This window comes from Mastomys coucha, unplaced genomic scaffold (genome assembly GCF_008632895.1).
Source record: "Mastomys coucha isolate ucsf_1 unplaced genomic scaffold, UCSF_Mcou_1 pScaffold15, whole genome shotgun sequence".
Lineage (NCBI taxonomy): Eukaryota > Metazoa > Chordata > Mammalia > Rodentia > Muridae > Mastomys > Mastomys coucha.
The window spans coordinates 17,081,499-17,098,263 of record NW_022196897.1 but is presented as its reverse complement, the minus strand read 5'-3'; the positions used below and the strand labels follow the sequence as shown (position 1 = coordinate 17,098,263).

Here is a 16,765-nt window from a genome sequence, read left to right as displayed (position 1 = left end):
AGTGGATGTGAGTGGTGGCAGTGGGGTGGAGTACTGAGGTACAAGTCTACCTAGTGACACCCTCTGTGACCTTGGACCAGACACACACACACTCTCTCTCTCTCTCTCTCTCTCTCTCTCTCTCTCTCTCTCTCTCTCTCTCTCTCTCTCCACTCCACCCCCTCCAGGTCCTTTGTTCTTGATGCATCCAAATGACATCTCCGTAAATACTGCAGCAAGAATCCACCCAAAAGGGACCAGGAGCACCCCAAAAAGACCCACGGAGCGCCCCTGGGAACACCAGGAAGCACTCTTACAGTCCTGGACATAGCCTAGCAGGAAGCCTCCAGGGGGCTGAAGAGAGCACAGGGCTGCCCTAGCGCAGTCAACTCAGTGGCCTCTGCCCGGCCTCTGCTGGAGTCCTCCCACGTGGTCCTCCCAGGCCTGCCCTAGGGAGGCAGAGAGCTCCTTAGCAAAGGCCCTCCTGCACCCTTACTCTGCGCTCCCTGCAGAGCTGGCTTGGCTTCTCAGTCAAAAGCAGGGCCCATCAGGCTGGAGGCGGCGATGTGTCAGCTGGTATTCAGGCTTTGGTTGTGCGCTCAGAGCTCTCCCCCTCCCCAGCTCCCCAAATCCACCCACCCACCCCTTTACCCATTGCTCAGGGCCTTCTGGGTGGCAGCGTTTCACACAGAGAGAAAGAGACAGAAACCGAGGAGCCAGCAGCCTAGAGCCCTGGCTGTGGGGGGTGGGGGCTGACTCACTTGGCCCCCTCCCTGGTGCCGATGGGGCAGCCCCCACACCCCTGGGCGCTGGCACCGAGTCAGGACCCACAGTTGGGAAGAAGGGAGATGCAGCTCCGCTGTGCCTGACCCGAGTCCGCTGAGGATGCACCCCGAGCTCAGGGACCGGTTGGTCCTCGGGCCGTCAGGCGATGTGTAGGCAGCGACCCCCAACAGCAGGCTCACTCCGGCGGCTGCCTGCTGGGGCCACCCTGGCCGCGGGCCCGCCGGGACAGCCCTGTTCGCCGCGCCCCTCCCGGGCCGAGCTCGTCCCCGGAGCCTCGCAGTATTTCCTTCCTGCACCTTTAAGAAGACCGTTGCTCCGTGGTGGGATGGTGTGTTAAAGCCACACAGAGGAAGTTACGCAGCCCGGATCAGACCGGGAGATAAAAGCCCCGATGGTGACCGTGAGTGATGGCAAGAGGATTTAGCCTCGGCATTAACTTGGAGCGGAGTGCAGGGGGGCGGTGAGGCGCCCCGCCATCTGGCCGGCGCCGCGCCAGGGGGATGTTCAGGCGCCTGGACCAGCAGCGGCGAAGCCCACCCAGGCAGGGGGCTGAGTGGGGCGCGCGTGCAGGTTCTCCCCTGACTGCCCAGGGGGCCCCAAAAGTTTGCACTTGTTAGCAACGACCTCCCGATCGGCCCAGGAGGGCGATGCAAGCGGCGCGGTTGGCCCCCTTCCCTGGCCCCTGTCTTCGGGACGGCTGCGGGCGGGCCCCCCGGCGTTCCGAGGGATCCCTAGCCCAGATCTGACGGCGGCCACCGCAGCGGCGGCGCGGGGCAGGAATCCCCGGCTCTCAACCCTGCGGCCCCTGCGCCCACCCAACACCCGCCAGAGGGTGGCGGTCTCCGGCCTCTCGGGGCTCGCTCCGGGAAGCTGCTCCGAGCCCGGGTAAGGCGAGCGGGGAGCGCCGGGGCGGCGGGCGGGGACGGAGGCGCCGCAGTTTCGCCTGGGTGCTTTCATTTTGAAAAGGCTTCGCTGGCAGTGCCAGTTCTCCCCGGTTCGGGGAGTCACTCGGAGCCTCCCAGTCGAGGCTCGGACGCAAAGTTATGGAGGGTTGGAGCCACGGAAGAGGGGCGTGTGTGCGCGCCGGGTGCAGCATCTTTAAGAAGTAGAGTAGCTAGTCTTCTCTCTGGGCTCCCCGCCACCCAGATTCTCTTTTTCTATCCTGTGCGCCTGTGTGGGGAGGGCACGGGCCGTTTCAACAACGCCGCTTACTCGTGTCTGTGAAAAGTAAATTGAGCCTTCTCCGCCGGCGCCCCACTCCCTAATTTAGTCGCCTCCGGGCTCTAAAGGCGCAAGGAGAACTCTTGGCCAGTCGGGCTAGAAACTTCCTTCGGTGCTATGGAGGGGGTCGGTAGGTGGAGAGGGGGCTCCACCACCGTGCAGAGCCGCACTCCAGGGAGAGCAGATTCAGCGGGAAGGCGGGAAGTGGACCTCCGGATCTCTGGTCCGCCCGCTTCCGAGTAAGTTGCGGGTCTGGGCTGGGGGATGGCGGCGACGGGGTCTCCGCGGTGCAGCGGCGCCGGAAAAAAAAAATGCAAATAATTCCCAGGAGCTTTGCTCGGTGTCTTTTAATTAAGGGAGGCTATGTCAAATGAGGGGGCAGCCTGGATGCTGGCCTGGCCTTTATTAAAGGCATGATTATTAATTGCGCGGGTGGTTTGCACCGAACTTCGGAAAAGCAAAACGCAGCGGCGGCTTGTGCTCTCTGTGTGGTGCACGCCACTGTCTACGCGCCCCGAGCTCAGCGCGGACTCAGACAGACTTCTGGGTGTCTGCTGGTCTGAGGCTAGCCCCGCCCGTCCTCTGGGACCTACACGCGGCGGCCTCAGCTACACGTCCTCAGAGCTGGGTGCTCTGCCCCGCCCCCAAGAGCCCAACTTTTTGGGCCCTCCCCAGCCGCTGTGAGGGTGACAGGGAGAAACCAGAGTCTGGAGAAATCTCCCTTCCCAGAACTGGGGACACCGGGACGCCCGAACTCGAACTCCACCAAGGCAGCGGTGAGCGTGGGGCAATCCAGGGAGGAATGGGGGCGCGGCGGGGGGTGGGGAGGAGAAGTAACCGCCGGCCGTGGGGTTCCCCTTTCCTTCTCGATCCTTCCTACAGCCTCCAAAACAAGTTTCACACACCCTTCTACCCTTTGTCCAGCCTGGGTAGAAGAATTAAGCCCTGGTGAACTGCCATCCTTGGTCCCCTCCCTCCGACCCTATCCCCTCCCCCCACCCCGCCCGATCCCCAGGGACCCTGCGCCCCGCAGAGGCAAGTTTCCCACAAAGAGAGCGCACAGCCCGAGACTCCGGCTAGAGCCTGTTGGCAGCCCGGCCAGCTCGGAAAGGCGCTAATTCAATAAGACAGAGAAATCTGAGTTCAGAAATCCTGATAAAATCTAATTTTCGGGTTTTAATACCCAGGCTATCAGACCCCCCTGCCTCGGTTCCTGAGGACTCTTAAAAGAAAATAAAGCGCATTGATTCCATTTGTTTCAGAGAGCTGCAGTTTCTTAATAATATCAGGTGAAGATTTATTTTCCAAGGAGAAAACGATCCGCGAGGATGCAACCTCTTACTCAGAATTTCTCCCCTGCCGGTTCCTCGCTCCTTGCTATCCACGTCGTTTTTTCCGCGGACTCTTGCCTGAGTCCCCCGCCCTTTATTTTCTTTTTGGCAAAAATCTACTGTAATTTTCGAGTGCTGAGCTCACAGTGCCCCCTCGATGCCAGCAACGCCCAACTGATTGACGGCTTGTAAACACATTTTCCCCTGGCAGATTTTGTTGTCCTTCCCCCCACTCACCCCCTTTTTCTAGGGAATGTGTGGTGCTTAAGCCAACAAAATTGCAAAGCAATTAATATATTTGCAAGTTGCGCCGCTTGCTGCTCGCTGGGGCTCCGGCCTCGGGGCCTCGGAACCTCGGAGGCTCGGGGCCTCGACGCCTCCCCACCCGGGCCGAAATTCAGCGCTGTCCCAGCCAGGAGCAGCCACTGGCCCTGCAGACGAAGCCGGCAGCTGGGCCCGCCTTGAGAGCCGCAGCCTGGCGCTCTGGTCGTCCCCAGCCGTCAGGAGCGCCCTACCTGTTAGTGAACAGTCGGGAGCCGGCTGCTGGAAGAATTAATTAGGGGCATGCTGTTTTCTGGGCAGCTCAGAGCTTGGCTGGAAACGTCCAAACCATTGCCGGGCGAGCTACTTTATTTTTACTACATTTTCTCCGGTTTGGAAAAAAAAAACAAAATAGACGCTTGATCACGTTCTTCCAGAGAGTTTTCTAGCAAGAAGCAAGCCCCGGGCGGGGTCTACAGCAGGTTTCTGTTTAAGCGGTCAGAGGAGAGGTGTGAAGTGTGGTCTGGCTGGGTTCTCATCCATCTATATTAGAAGTCCTTCATCCCAAGAGGGGGCAGGGGCGGTCTTAACCTAGATGGATGAGGCCCACTGCAGCCTGCAGCAGAACACTGGCTGGGGGCTTACCCCTGAGCAAGGCAGCCAGGCTGGACCAAAATGTCCCATCCTCCTGCTTGTCATTTTGAAGGCAGGAATGTGCTGTGTCTGGGTAGCAGTGTTTCATGTAAACACAATCAACTCCTCTGGGACTTTTAGTATACAATGGCTGACAGGGGCTTCCTTCAGGTGAGAGTCAGGCCACCATATGTGAGGTTTGGGAATTTAAGTGCAGCAACTGTGAGCATTATAACCAGAATAATTAATAACAGAGACTTTATTTATTTACTTACTTTCTTTCTTTCTTATTTTCTACATCCAGTGCAATAACCTTTGCCCCTGTTGGACAGGGGTTATGGTGGGGATCTCATGCTGCCCCGGACTCTGATTCTCCCACGTAGCATAAGCCTGGGAATACACTAGAGTCTGAGAATCATGTGTTTCTAGACGCAGTACTCCTATTAGCTATATCTATTTTCGCTTTTAAATGATTACTGCTGGCTTAAAATAGATGCTACTCTCCTAAAATGATTGCAAACTGTTGGCCTTGGTCAGAGAGTCTAACACAACAAAACACTCTATTCCCGTGGAAGCTTGCGGCATCCCAGTCTCTTACTGTTAACTCATTTAATTCATGGTTTCTCATGGTGCTGGTGACAGGGAGGACTGTGGGTGAGCCACACAGAGACCTCCCTATTGGGCTGAAGCACAGCATGCTGAGTTGGATGTTCAGGGCCTCCTTTAACAACTTGGACATTTCGACTGGTCTGGCCCAGTGTGCTAAAGCAACTGTTAAACCTTGGCTCTTCGGGTTGCTTTAGGAAATTCCTGGTCCACGAGGAAGGTGACTTCTACTGAACAAACACCCTGCAGATGCACCACCTTCTTAATAGCGTGCCCATCTCTAAACATGTAACTCAGATATTCATAAGAACAAAACAGCCCATCTTTCTCTGGAGATTGCACTAATGCAACCTAGTTTTTGTACACATTTTGCCAGACAGCTTTTGTTCTTCTATGTTTTTAACTGTCCCCCTTTAATTTGTTGCAGGTGCTGCTGCTAATGAACACATTCTCTCTCCTTTCTCTTCACAATGAAAGTCAAGCCAGAGCCCAGGTACCTGGATGAAGTGAGAACTGAAGTCTCTGGGATTTCACAATAAGTGGCCGATGGCTACTAGCCAAGGTCAGCTGTCCCCCATTCGTGCCTGCCCCCCCACCAGAGCAGGGGCAAATGGCCTCTCCAGTTAACACCTCAGTGGCTTTTTTTATGGTCCAATCACATGGCCATTGTCACTTTCAGCCCATATTGAAAAGATATCTTTTTATTGGTCTGAGAAGCCAAGTCCAGTCCCAAAGAGGGGACTGGTTTCCAGCTAACACGCACACCTCCTGATTCTGTGTTATCTTCACCGTACAGGCTGGTATGCAGTTGTGTGCAGCACGTCACACATTAAGGGCCCTTTAAAGACCTGGATTGATTGGAAGGACAAAAATTAAAAGCAATCTGATCCAGCCCCATGCCGGATCCCTGCGGATTTCCTCCTTATCCCATTTCCATCCACTGTCACAATTTGAGAGTCTGCCCGATTTGATCAGCTTCACCTCTGGGGGAGGTGTAACACCAAGGTTAGGAGGACACCAAGTTGCAGGCTACTTTTTGATCTGCCTATCAGCAGCTTGAGAAACGCTGGCTCTGGACTTTCTGTATCAGCCATTTGGAAAACACAAACGCCCACCACGATTGGCAGACCTGCAGTGTTCAAGTCAGTGGTGCCGTCCCAGCCACCATCGTCTGGCAGATGTGGCATTTCCATGCTGAGGTCCCAAGTGCCCCCTGACCCCACCACCACCTCTCCAGTGCCCCTCTGGGCCCCACTCATTTGGACTGCGCAGCCATGCTGCGCCTGCTGGCCTTCTTCCTGCACTGCCTCCCGCTGGTCTCTGGAGACTATGACATCTGCAAATCCTGGGTGACCACAGATGAGGGCCCCACTTGGGAGTTCTACGCCTGCCAGCCCAAGGTGATGCGCCTGAAGGATTATGTCAAGGTCAAAGTGGAGCCCTCAGGCATCACGTGCGGAGATCCCCCTGAAAGGTTCTGTTCCCATGTAAGTCAGCCCTCGTTTCTCTATCACTGAATTGAGGGGTGGGCATGATGTGCAGAGACAGGCCTGAGCAGAACCAGAAGGCCCTGCCTGATACAAGCCCGACTCCAAGTCCCACCATGGAAAGCCAAGCTGCCCCAAGGACCCTGGGGGTTGAGTGACATTCTGTGAGTGGAAGCAGTCTTGGCCAGCTGACCCTGGCACGGTTTCCTGCCAGGGATTGCACAGCAGTTGTAGTTCCCTGACTCAAAGCCAGCCCCTCCATCTTTGCAGGAAGTCAGCATTCAGACCAGAGATCTGGATACTATCTGCAAGGTTAGCCTCCAACCTGCATGGGATCCCCCCATTCCCTGCCCCAGTGCACTCTCCCAACCTGCCCAGTCCAGTCTAGTGCATCATGATCCCAGCTCATGCCAGGCACCGACCTGGCATTTTGAAGGAGGAAGCAGGGGTAGGGAGATCAGGCTAGGCAGGCAGTGCAGCATCTTAGCTGGTGCTACCCCCTAGTGAAGAGGTCGGTGCTCAGGCCTTGTCATGTGAGCTCCAAGAAGGGGCCTCGGAGCTTAGGCAATGTTAATGAGGGCAATGGGAATAGCAGCGTTTGACAAGAGCTCAGGCTGTGGGATCGAAAGCCCAAGCAGTGCTATTCTGTTAGCTTTCCCCTGGGCTCCACCAGGCTGATTCTACCTTAAACAACGTCAGAATGTTGAAATGGAGTGAGATGTTGAGACAGGTCTCAGACCAGTGTCACCCTCTTCGGGTTCTGCTCTGTCAGCTGTAGGATGGGTGCAGTAACACAGTACATTAAGGGGTTGACGGCTCTGTGGATGCATGTTGTTCAAAATCGGACTGGGACACAGAGAAGGTGTCCCAGACATCTGCTCCTTCTAGTCATATGGACAGGGAAACTGAGGTGAGGGTGGGAGGCTGTGGGGAAGGCCCTTGGCCAAGGTCACACAGCAGAAAGTGATGAAGCTGCTGACTTAGGCTTGGCCTGCCGGACATAGCAGCCTGTCCCTGGTGGGGGCTGAGCCCGAGGAGCATATAAGAGGGGTCTGATGTCACCCTGCAGGTGGCCGATGCCTCTGAGTGTCCTTGGGGAAAGCTAGGTTGATTGCACAGTCAATCTGGTGTCCCCATCCCAGACTCCTGAAAATGTCTCAGTCCCTTGGGTGGCTTCAGTCACAGTGCAGAGCAGCTAGCTCAAGAAGGTAGATTCCCTACTTGGGCTTGTCAATGGTGATGAGGCTGTCACTGTGGGTGGTGGCTGGGCCTGGGCCAGCTTAGAGAAGGGAAGGGAGTGAGGGAAGGAGAAAGAGAGAAGACAGCCCAGGGCTAGGAGCCAAGATTGGATTATGTATGGACATTGTTGAGCATTGAAAGACCTCGCTGCCTCAAGACAGGCAAAGGCCCTGAAAGTTAGGGCCGAGGCTATAGAGAATCCCATTCTGCGTCCATATCTCAGCTCGTGTGGGAATTGCTTCAACCACACATTTCCCAGGCAGAGTCTCAACATGATTTTTGTCTTTTAAATATTAAGCATTGCCAGGGTTGGGGACAGTTCATGGAAACAGCTTTTATTCAAGTTTATAGGAGCTACAGATGACCACCAGAAGCAAATATGGGGCCCTCTCCTGGTTTGTGACCTTGATGATACTGAGCTCTGGAGTCTGGATAGGTGGGAAGTCCAGGAGGAACCTCTGAGCATTTTACCACTTGCTTGATGGCTGCAAACGTTCCATGACAGGCAGGTACAGCGTTGCCTTTGATTACAAGTGTGAGACTAGGGAGAATGAAGTGCCACAGAGGCAGGTGGAGGGCAGCCCTCAGAAGGTACACCCCAGTCTAATCCCTTTTTAAAGATTAGAAAGATTGTCTAAGTCATGCCAAGGTCAAGGAGCTTAGCAGGCAAGCCAGAAACTCATCTGTGGCCAGAGCGCATGCTTACCCCACCAGGGTTTGTGGCTTCCCTCTCTGAGCCTCCGTTTTCTTCCTGTTTCAGTAAAACACGCTAATGTAGGTGTATCACTGTGCTGGCAGGGAGACAGCTGGGCCAGGCACTAGCAAGCACGGGGGAGTACTTTAATGTGCAGTGGCCGTAATTATCTTACGTCACCATTGTTATCACTCCCTCGGAGGCTGCCTGGGTTTCTCTGCTTCCCTGGAGTATATTGCTTCACTCCAGCCTTGACCACATCCCAGTCTACAGCCAGCAGGTGGTAGACGAACACCCTAAGCCAGAGAAGGTGTGCCTAACTAGCCAGCAGAGGGCACCCTGATGGCAGCCAGACCACCCAGAGCCCTCTTAGTGTTCTAAGCTAGGGCCAGCTCATCCCAGCTCTCTGCCAATCCTCCTGCTAATGTGTATGGGCCTGCCTGTCCCAGCATGCAGACAAACAGAGCATGAACCCTGGATTACCCCTACTGTACAAGGTGGGACAAAAGGGCAGTTGCCCTTTTCAGTCCCAGGGTGCGGCCCCTACTCTCCCAGGTCCCTGTCCTTCAGCAAGGCCACTAGAGAACTGAATTGTAAATTCCAGCCTGGTGAGGAAGGGGAGGGGGATAAAAGACAAGATAAATGAATAAATAAAAACCTATTGGCTCTAAACGCACAAGGAAAATGAATAGGGATGAGCTTCGGTAGAGGGTTCTTGGGCAAGGGCGAAATTTCAATGAGAGCTGTGGGTCACAGAGGGAGCCCCAGGAGGGGAGGAAGGAGAAGGAGGAATAAAAGGAGGAGGAGGAAACCAGCAGAAAGGCCCTTTTAACTTTTCACAGGGTGGCTGCTCTGGCTCCTAGGACCCCTCTGGCATGAGGCAAATGAACTGGAGCCTGGATGGGCAGTGTCTTAGCACCTCCTGTCTGCAGCCTCCATTCCTTTCTCTAAGCCAGGGGACAGAACCTGAGACTTAGGACAACAGTGGTGAACGAAGAGGGGCTGAGTGTGCCCAGATATTTTGCAGTCTCATTGCCAGAGTTTGGTCCCTGGACTCCAGCCTCACCTGCCTGAAAGACAGACTCCCAGGCCCTGCCCCAGACTGGCTAAGCTAGACTGTAGGGCATGCAGACACAGGCAGGGTCTGGCCTATGATGGGAAAACTTATTCTGAGGGCTCAGGGGGTCTGCAGTTTCCTTGGGATCTCTGCAACTTAGGAGTGGTGATCACTTCTCAGGGAACAGAGGAGAGAGAGAGAGACCTGGGGGTACCAGAAGAGAAAAGGATTGGGTTAGGCAAAGGTCATTGGGGCTGAAACCTTGAACAGCAGGGTGGAGTGTACCAAGACTAGGGTCTGTGCGAGTGAGACACTGACTGCTTCTAGGGCAGAGACCTATTTTGGTGACTGACAGTTAGAGATCTGGAATCACATCTTAGCATCACTACTTTGGGCTCCATGATCTGGAATAAGCCATTCAAATTCTCCATACTGGGTAGTAGATGTGACTCAGCCACTGGAGTGCACAGCATCCACAAAGCTCAAGGTTCAGTCACTGGCAGGTGTTGTGGCAGGAGAGTAAGAAGTTCAAGGCCAGCCTCAGCCGAATAAGACCCAGTCTCAAAAGACAGAAGTAGGGCTGGAGAGATGGCTCAGCAGTTAAGAGTACTGACTGTGCTTGCAGAGGACCCAGGAGTGATTCTTAGCACCTGCATCATGGTTGACATTCATCTGTAACTCCAGTTCCAGGGGATCTAACGCCCTCTTCTGGCCTCAATGGGCACTGCACACATACATACATGCAGATAAAATATAAAATACCCATACTTATTTTTTTTTATTCATTTATTTATTTATTATATGTGAGTACACTGTAGCTGTCTTCAGACACTCCAGAAGAGAGTGTCAGATCTCATTATGGATGGTTGTGAGCCACCATGTGGTTGCTGGGATTTGAACTCAGGACCTCCAGAAGAGCAGTCAGTGCTCTTAACCACTGAGCCACCTCTCCAGCCCAATACCCATACTTATAAAATACTTTCTTCTTCTTCTTCTTCTCCTCCTCCTTTCCCCCCCTCCTCCTCCTCCTTCTTCATCATCTTCTTCTTCTTCTTCTTTGGTTTTTCAAGACAGAGTTTCTCTGTGTTCCCTTGGCTGTCCTAGAACTTGTTCTGTGGACCAGGCTGGCCTCAAACCCAGAGCACCACTGGCCTCTGCCTCCAGAGTGTTGGCATTAAAGTCATACATCATTACTGCCCAGCAAAATTTTTAACTAAAAAAAAAAAAAAAAGCTGGACTTGGGGCAAATTCTTTTAATCCCAGCACCCAGCACCAAGAAGGCAGAAGGCACATAGATTTCAGTAAGTTCAAAAACAAAAAAACAAACAAAAATAACAAAGAACCACTGTCTACACCTCAGTTTCTCCATCTAAGAGCCTGCCTTGCCCACGTCATCACCTTCCTGAATAAGGAAGCAAGGCTCAAAACCTGCAGATGCTTAGTCAGAACTGATCTGACCATTAGCCTGTAGCTCATCTCCATCATCTTGAGTTTTCCATGTTGAAATGTGTCAACATCCAATCTGTCTAAGAAGCCACCAGAGATATGAGAGTTTGCAGTCCCATGCCATGTAAATTCAACATTGGGTGGGGCTAGTAGGAGACCACACCCAGGACACTGTCACCAGCTCAGTGCCTGACACAGGTACTTGCTTCATAGGGCTCTAACAAGAGTACCTCCCACCAGGCAGTGGTGGCATACACATTTAATTTCAGCACTCGTGAGGCAGAGGCAGCCAGATCTCTATGAGTGAGTTCCAGGACAGCCAGGGCTATACAGAGAGATCTTGTCTCAAAAAAACCAAAACAACAACAACAACAACAAACAACAGAGTTCTTTCTTCTTGTTTTCATGTCTGAGAATGGTTTGCTGGGCAAGTGGATGGGTGGGCAGAGGGATCTCTGGTCCAGGAAGGCTTCCAGGAAGAGGAGGGATGAGTGCTGAGCCTTGAGGAAGACCCAGGGCAACTGGAAGCACTCATTTTTCCCTTCATTGTTGTGGGGTTGCCCAACTCTGCTTAATTCAGTTGCATTGTCTTGGAGTTGCTGGCACCAGCCTTTAGCCTTCTAGGACAAGAAGAGATCCTGGGCGGGCATCTCGTTGCACGGAGAAGTCTCCTGCTGCAGACAGACAGGAAAGGATGGAGCTGTGCTGCCACTGAATGCCAGGCCTGTGGAGGTCATTGGTGCTTCTGACATTTCTGGGGGAAGCATTGGGTTCAGACATCCCAAGAACACAAAAGGACCCAGAAGAGACACCTACTTTCTGAGCTCAGCTTCCTTTCTGTCCACATCCCAGCTTTTATTTTTATTTGCTTTCTTTTTTTTTTTTTTTTTTTTTTTTTTTTTTTTTTTTTTTTTTTTTTGAGACAGGGTCCCATAGAGCCAAACTTGTCCTTGCAGTTGCTATGTAGCTGAGGCTGAGCTTAAACAAGTGACCCCCCTGCTTCCGCCTCTCGAGTATAGACATGAGCCACCACATCTAGTTTAACATGCTGGGGATTAAGCTCACAGCTTTATGCTCTGTGGGCACTCTACAAACTCAGCCCTGTCCACAGCAGCTACCCTAGCTTTTGAGTATTCTGCCTTTAGGTGAGGCAGACATTTGGTGGACCGACAGCCATGTGGGCTCCCTATGCTGGCTTTGAGGCTGACCCTTTCTGGGCTGTAGAACTTTGGATGAGACCCGTGACTCCAAGCTCTTGCTGTCTCATCTGGAAATGGGGGTGGCACTTTCAAGCCTCCATGTTTCAAAGGAGAGAAAGATTTTCCATCCTAGAATTAGCTAGAAGAGCCAATGGGACAAACACGGAGACAGCAGGCAAAAGATGGCACCTCAGTCAAAGTGCACAGCAGAGTTATGGGGCAGCAGTCAGAGATGGAAATCCTGGAAGATTCCAAAGCAGACAGCAGGAGGAAGTGGGTAGTGGGGAAGAGCAGGCTCCTGCTGCTGCGCCTCGCCTCGGTGAGCCACGCTGCTTACCACTGCACTCTCCAGCCAGTTTCTCCTAGTGCGTCTTTTAGGCCAGATGTTGGTTGACTCTCTGTGGAGGGTCAGTGAGTAGGTGGGGTGGCTGCATTCCACTCCCAGCCCCATCAGCTCTCCAGATCCCCCTCTGTTCCTTTCCTTCTCCAGTCATCCAGGACAGTTCCCACCCTGGTGCTGCTATGTAGTAAATACTAAGTCAATATGTGTTCCCTCCAAACTTAAGAACAATCAGAGATTGTCCAAGGCCAATGGAACCCAACTCTGCAAGCGCACCACAGTGAAGCCAACTCAGGGCAAAACCAGTGGCCAGTCGCTGGCCACTGGCATCCCTCTGGCTCTGTTCACAAGTCCCTGAGATGCACCTCATCCCTAGCAAGTGCTAGGTTCCTGATGGAGTCCAAGCCCTGGGCCACAAGGCTTTCCAACCTGGGCCTCTATTCACACCCTGGGTTTGATCTCACACAGTGACACACGGTAGGACATATGGGACCTAAGCTGTTGGCCACCTGCAGCAGCTGAGAGCTGGAGCTGCTCTTATAGTTGGCAGGTTTATGTGCTCACTCTCTGGCTTGCCTAGGTGAGCCCTCGAAAACTGTTACCTCTGTCCCCAGAGCTACCTCTCAGAACTGTATCTTGAAGACACGAGGAGTCAGAGATCTCACTCTTAACCCTGTCAGCAATGGCTTTCCTGTAGCAGTACCATGACAGTATAAGGTCAGACTGAGGCAGGATACGGCAGTGGTGGGAACATATATGATCATTGAAATCAGCACCTTTGATGGTCCTTGAAGTAGGATTCTGGGAATGCGCCCTCTGTGCTGGCCTGTCTCGCCTGGCACCGTATATATTGTACTTACTTCTACACTTGATGTATGTAACCTTTTCATCCTCTTCATAAAATTGTCACACAGATGAGGGAAGAGACATTTAAGGAGGTGGAGACACTTACCCAAACTTGCACAACCAAAGCCAGGAGCCTTGCCCTCTTGTCTCCCCCAAGCCTCCTTCCTCTCATTTCTTCACAGGTCTGAATGACTGTGGTGACTGTAGGCAGCTGTGGGAAGACCTGGCTCTAGGAAGGGGCTGAAATTGAACTCCCACTTGGGTAACCAGATCTCCACCCTGGCAGGGGTGTGTGTTTGTCTAGAACCACCCCTCCTGTGAGGAAGATCCAGCGTAGTTTGTCTTATGTCTCTGGAGACGCTTCAGACCTCCTCAGCCCCCATTCCATCTCCCTCCTGCCGCCAAGTCATTTGTCCACTTGACTGGAAGCACTGCCCAGGGAAATAAGTGGAAATTAACCAAGACCCTGTACATCCCTGCCACCAGGCACACTGACGGTTGCCGGGCAAAGGTGAAGAGGAGGCTGGGAGAGGCATCTGCCAGGGAGGCTGTAGGTTCATGCAGAGGGCCCTCCCCTCTAGGGGATTATGAGGCAGTAGGCAGTGGGAGGGGGAGGGGGAGTCAGTGGTGCTGGAGGAAGGCAAAGTGCCCCCCAATCCAGAACCTTTACTAACAGTTGTGTGGCTGATACTGTGTTGGGCCAGTTCCTTGGGACAACTCTGCCCTCTGCAATAGCTGGGCAACATTTCTACCTTCTCCAAAAGAGGAAGAATAAACAAGAGGATCTGAGTGAATATCCCTGAGTCCCCCAGTGCTCCTGACTCGCTTCATCCTACTTACTGGTGGACAATGAGAAGCATCCTCCTCCCAGACACCAAAGATGACCTAGGAGGACCAAAGGCAAAGCCGATTCCTGTCTCAGCTGGAAAGCCCCAATCAAGCCTGTAGGGTTTTCTGGAACAGGACCCGGGCCTGTGTGCAAACATTCATGTATGCACATACAAACACAAGGCTGCACACTTTGTGGGCACTTCCCATGTGGGACAACCCAGAGTCACCTATAGACCCCGGTGGCCAGCGATGCAACTCAAGAGGATCCTGCTTACCAGGGCTTTAACCTCAGGGAAGTTGGGGTGTGCCTTCTTGCTCTTTAGCCATTGTGATTCCACACCCTCCATCTCATTAGAGCCACACTTAGTGAGTACCTAGTGCTAATGTAACTAGGCAGTTAACATAAACTAATTCAACTGAACCTATACAGGTAGGATGTTTTAAATATCATAAATGTGAGCAATTTTAAATATGAGCCTATTTTAAATATGAGCAGTCTCCGAGTCAGAGAAGTTAAGTCACTTGCCCAAGCTCACACAGCTTCTATCATGCTGGGCTATAGACCTCAGTGTCTGCCCAGGTTCCACGGCTGACAGGAGTCTATGATTTTCTCAGAAGGAAAGGGAGCCGGAGGTAGCTGTCATCTCTGTGTGTGTGTGGTGAGCAGAGTCCCCATCAGCCCTGGAGGAAGGAGGCTGAGGAGGAGTGATGCTGTGTTTTCCCGCCCACTGCTCTTTGAGCTGAGATGGAGCCTGCTAATCCACTTATTTGATAACTCGCTTGCTCTGCGTCTATTTGGAAGCATGCAATCTCCCACGCACCAGCTCCAGCGAAAGCGAGGTGGCTTTGCTTAGAGGAACCTGATCTGCCTTTCTGGGGATGGAGTGGTGAAACTATACCCACCAGTGGACAGTAATGGACCTAAAAATAGAGGGCACAGGGAGATGCAGGGAGCGGGGAATGGTTCTGAGTCTGACTGTCTGGCACTGGGCAATCATGCCTGCCTGCTCACCTGAGCTCCCAAGTGCATGGGATCCTCTCAGCCTGGAGAAAGGTAGGAGAATGGGGATGGCGAAGAGACGGAAGGTCCCACTGATGCCACTGCCTGCCTCAGGATGGGAAGCCATCCTGCCACCTGAGGTCTGGAGGCAGCTGTCCTGCCCTTGGCACTCTGGAACTTCCTGAGTAGTCGTAAGCTGTCCATTGCCCAGGAAAACCCCGAGATCTGTGCTGTGCTGTGGGTGTGGGTATCCTCAGGCCCTCCCACTGTGGGGTGGCCAGAGCGTCTGTGCGGTCCTTCTGACCCACCATCTCAGAGCCCCAAACCTAAGTGCATGCATAGGTCTTTCTTTGACTGGTATATTAGCTGCTTTTCTTTATTGCTGTGACAAAATAACTGAGGAAAAAACATATTTGGGATCACAGTTTGGGGGTACAGTTATCATGGTTGGGGAGTCATAGTGGCAGGAGTGTGAAATGGCTGCTCAGTCCAACCCATAGTCAAGAGCACAGAGAAGAACGCTAATGCTCAATTCACTGATCCACTCTGCAGCTGGGATCAACACTCATGGTGTAGTTGATGAAGTGGGGTTTCCTCTTTCAGTTAAACCTCCCTGAAAACAGACATGCTCAAAAATGTATCTCCTAGGGGATTTCAAGTCCTCTTAAATCCATGATGAAGATTATCTCTTACAGCTGTTTAGTTGGTTGGATGACTAATTGGTTTATTGGTTAGATAGTTGGCTGGCTGATTAATTAACTAATTGGTTTGCTGGTTGGCTGGTTGGCTAGTTGATTAGTTGGTTAATTTTTTTTGTTAGTTGATTGATTATTTGGCTAATTGGTTTATTTTTTAGCCAGTTGGTTGACTAGCTGGCTAATTGGTTTGCTGGTTGGCTGGCTAATTGGTTTGCTGGTTGATTGGCTATCTGGTTATTTGGTTAGTTTCCTGCCCCCCTCCCAGAGAAGATCTCTGAACTTAAGACCCATGAATGTTGTATCCCTTCCTTTTGTCCTTATGGCAAAGCCTGAAACTGCATCTGCAGAGTGACATTTGAATGGCTGACAATAGCTGATGAATGTGTAGAAGAATAAATCTGCACCTCTGGCCCAGTCTCACCCTGACCTGAGGCTTCACCTACAGAGCCTGCAGCTGCCCAGGTGCCCCCCACCTTGTGGCTCTCTGCCACATCTCTTAACTCCCCAAAGAGAAGTAGGAAACCCACAGCCCTCTACAGGGACTGTCCCAATCTGTTTGGGTGCTCTGCCATGCCTAAGACTTTTTCTGGCTATTCAGGTCCTCAGAGAGGGGACCCACCAAAGATGCTCTCACTCTGCAACCCTGAGTCCATTGCATGTGCCACACTCTGTCCTGTCTTCTCAGAACACCCTGAGGAGGTCACAAGGCTTGCTGTTAACTTAAGATGTCATTCTGTGACTCTGTGGTCAACTGAGATAGAGCCAGGGAGGTATCCTCAGGGAGGGGTCCTCAGGGAGGGGTCAGGGAGTGCTTAGGGAGGGACGCTTGTTCAGATACCTGCCACTGGGTGGCACCCTCAGATAGAAGTGCCCCTGCCTGAGAAAAGACATGGAGAAACTGGTGAGGTGGGCTCAGTCAGCAAAGGACTTGAGTGGATCCTGGAGCTCCCTCACAAAGGTGAGCATTTGTAATTCACACGCCAGTGATCCTGGCTGTGGGGAGGTAGATACAGGTGGATCCCTGAGGCTCACTGGCAGCTCTCCTATACAATCCGGAAAATTCAAGGCCAATGTCTGAAAATGATACCTGAGGTTGTCCTCTACAACCTTA

At 52.7% G+C, this 16,765-nt stretch overlaps 1 protein-coding gene across 5 annotated transcripts in view; it reads left to right on the top strand.

The window, feature by feature from the left end:
* Window positions 1-629: 629 nt before the first annotated feature.
* Ntng2 (netrin G2) overlaps window positions 630-16,765 on the top strand; it is a 59,381-nt gene continuing 43,245 nt past the window's right edge. The window contains exons 1-3 of one of the 5 annotated variants that reach the window (XM_031369577.1): window positions 636-1,165; window positions 5,245-5,379; window positions 5,614-6,304. In XM_031369577.1, coding sequence (XP_031225437.1) covers window positions 6,092-6,304 — 213 coding nt within the window. In that variant the 5' untranslated portion in view covers window positions 636-1,165; window positions 5,245-5,379; window positions 5,614-6,091. Of the gene's footprint in view, window positions 1,651-1,764; window positions 2,226-2,277; window positions 2,763-5,244; window positions 6,305-16,765 lie in introns of those variants that run through there. The other 4 variants (XM_031369575.1, XM_031369578.1, XM_031369576.1 and 1 more) reach the window with 4 other exon arrangements.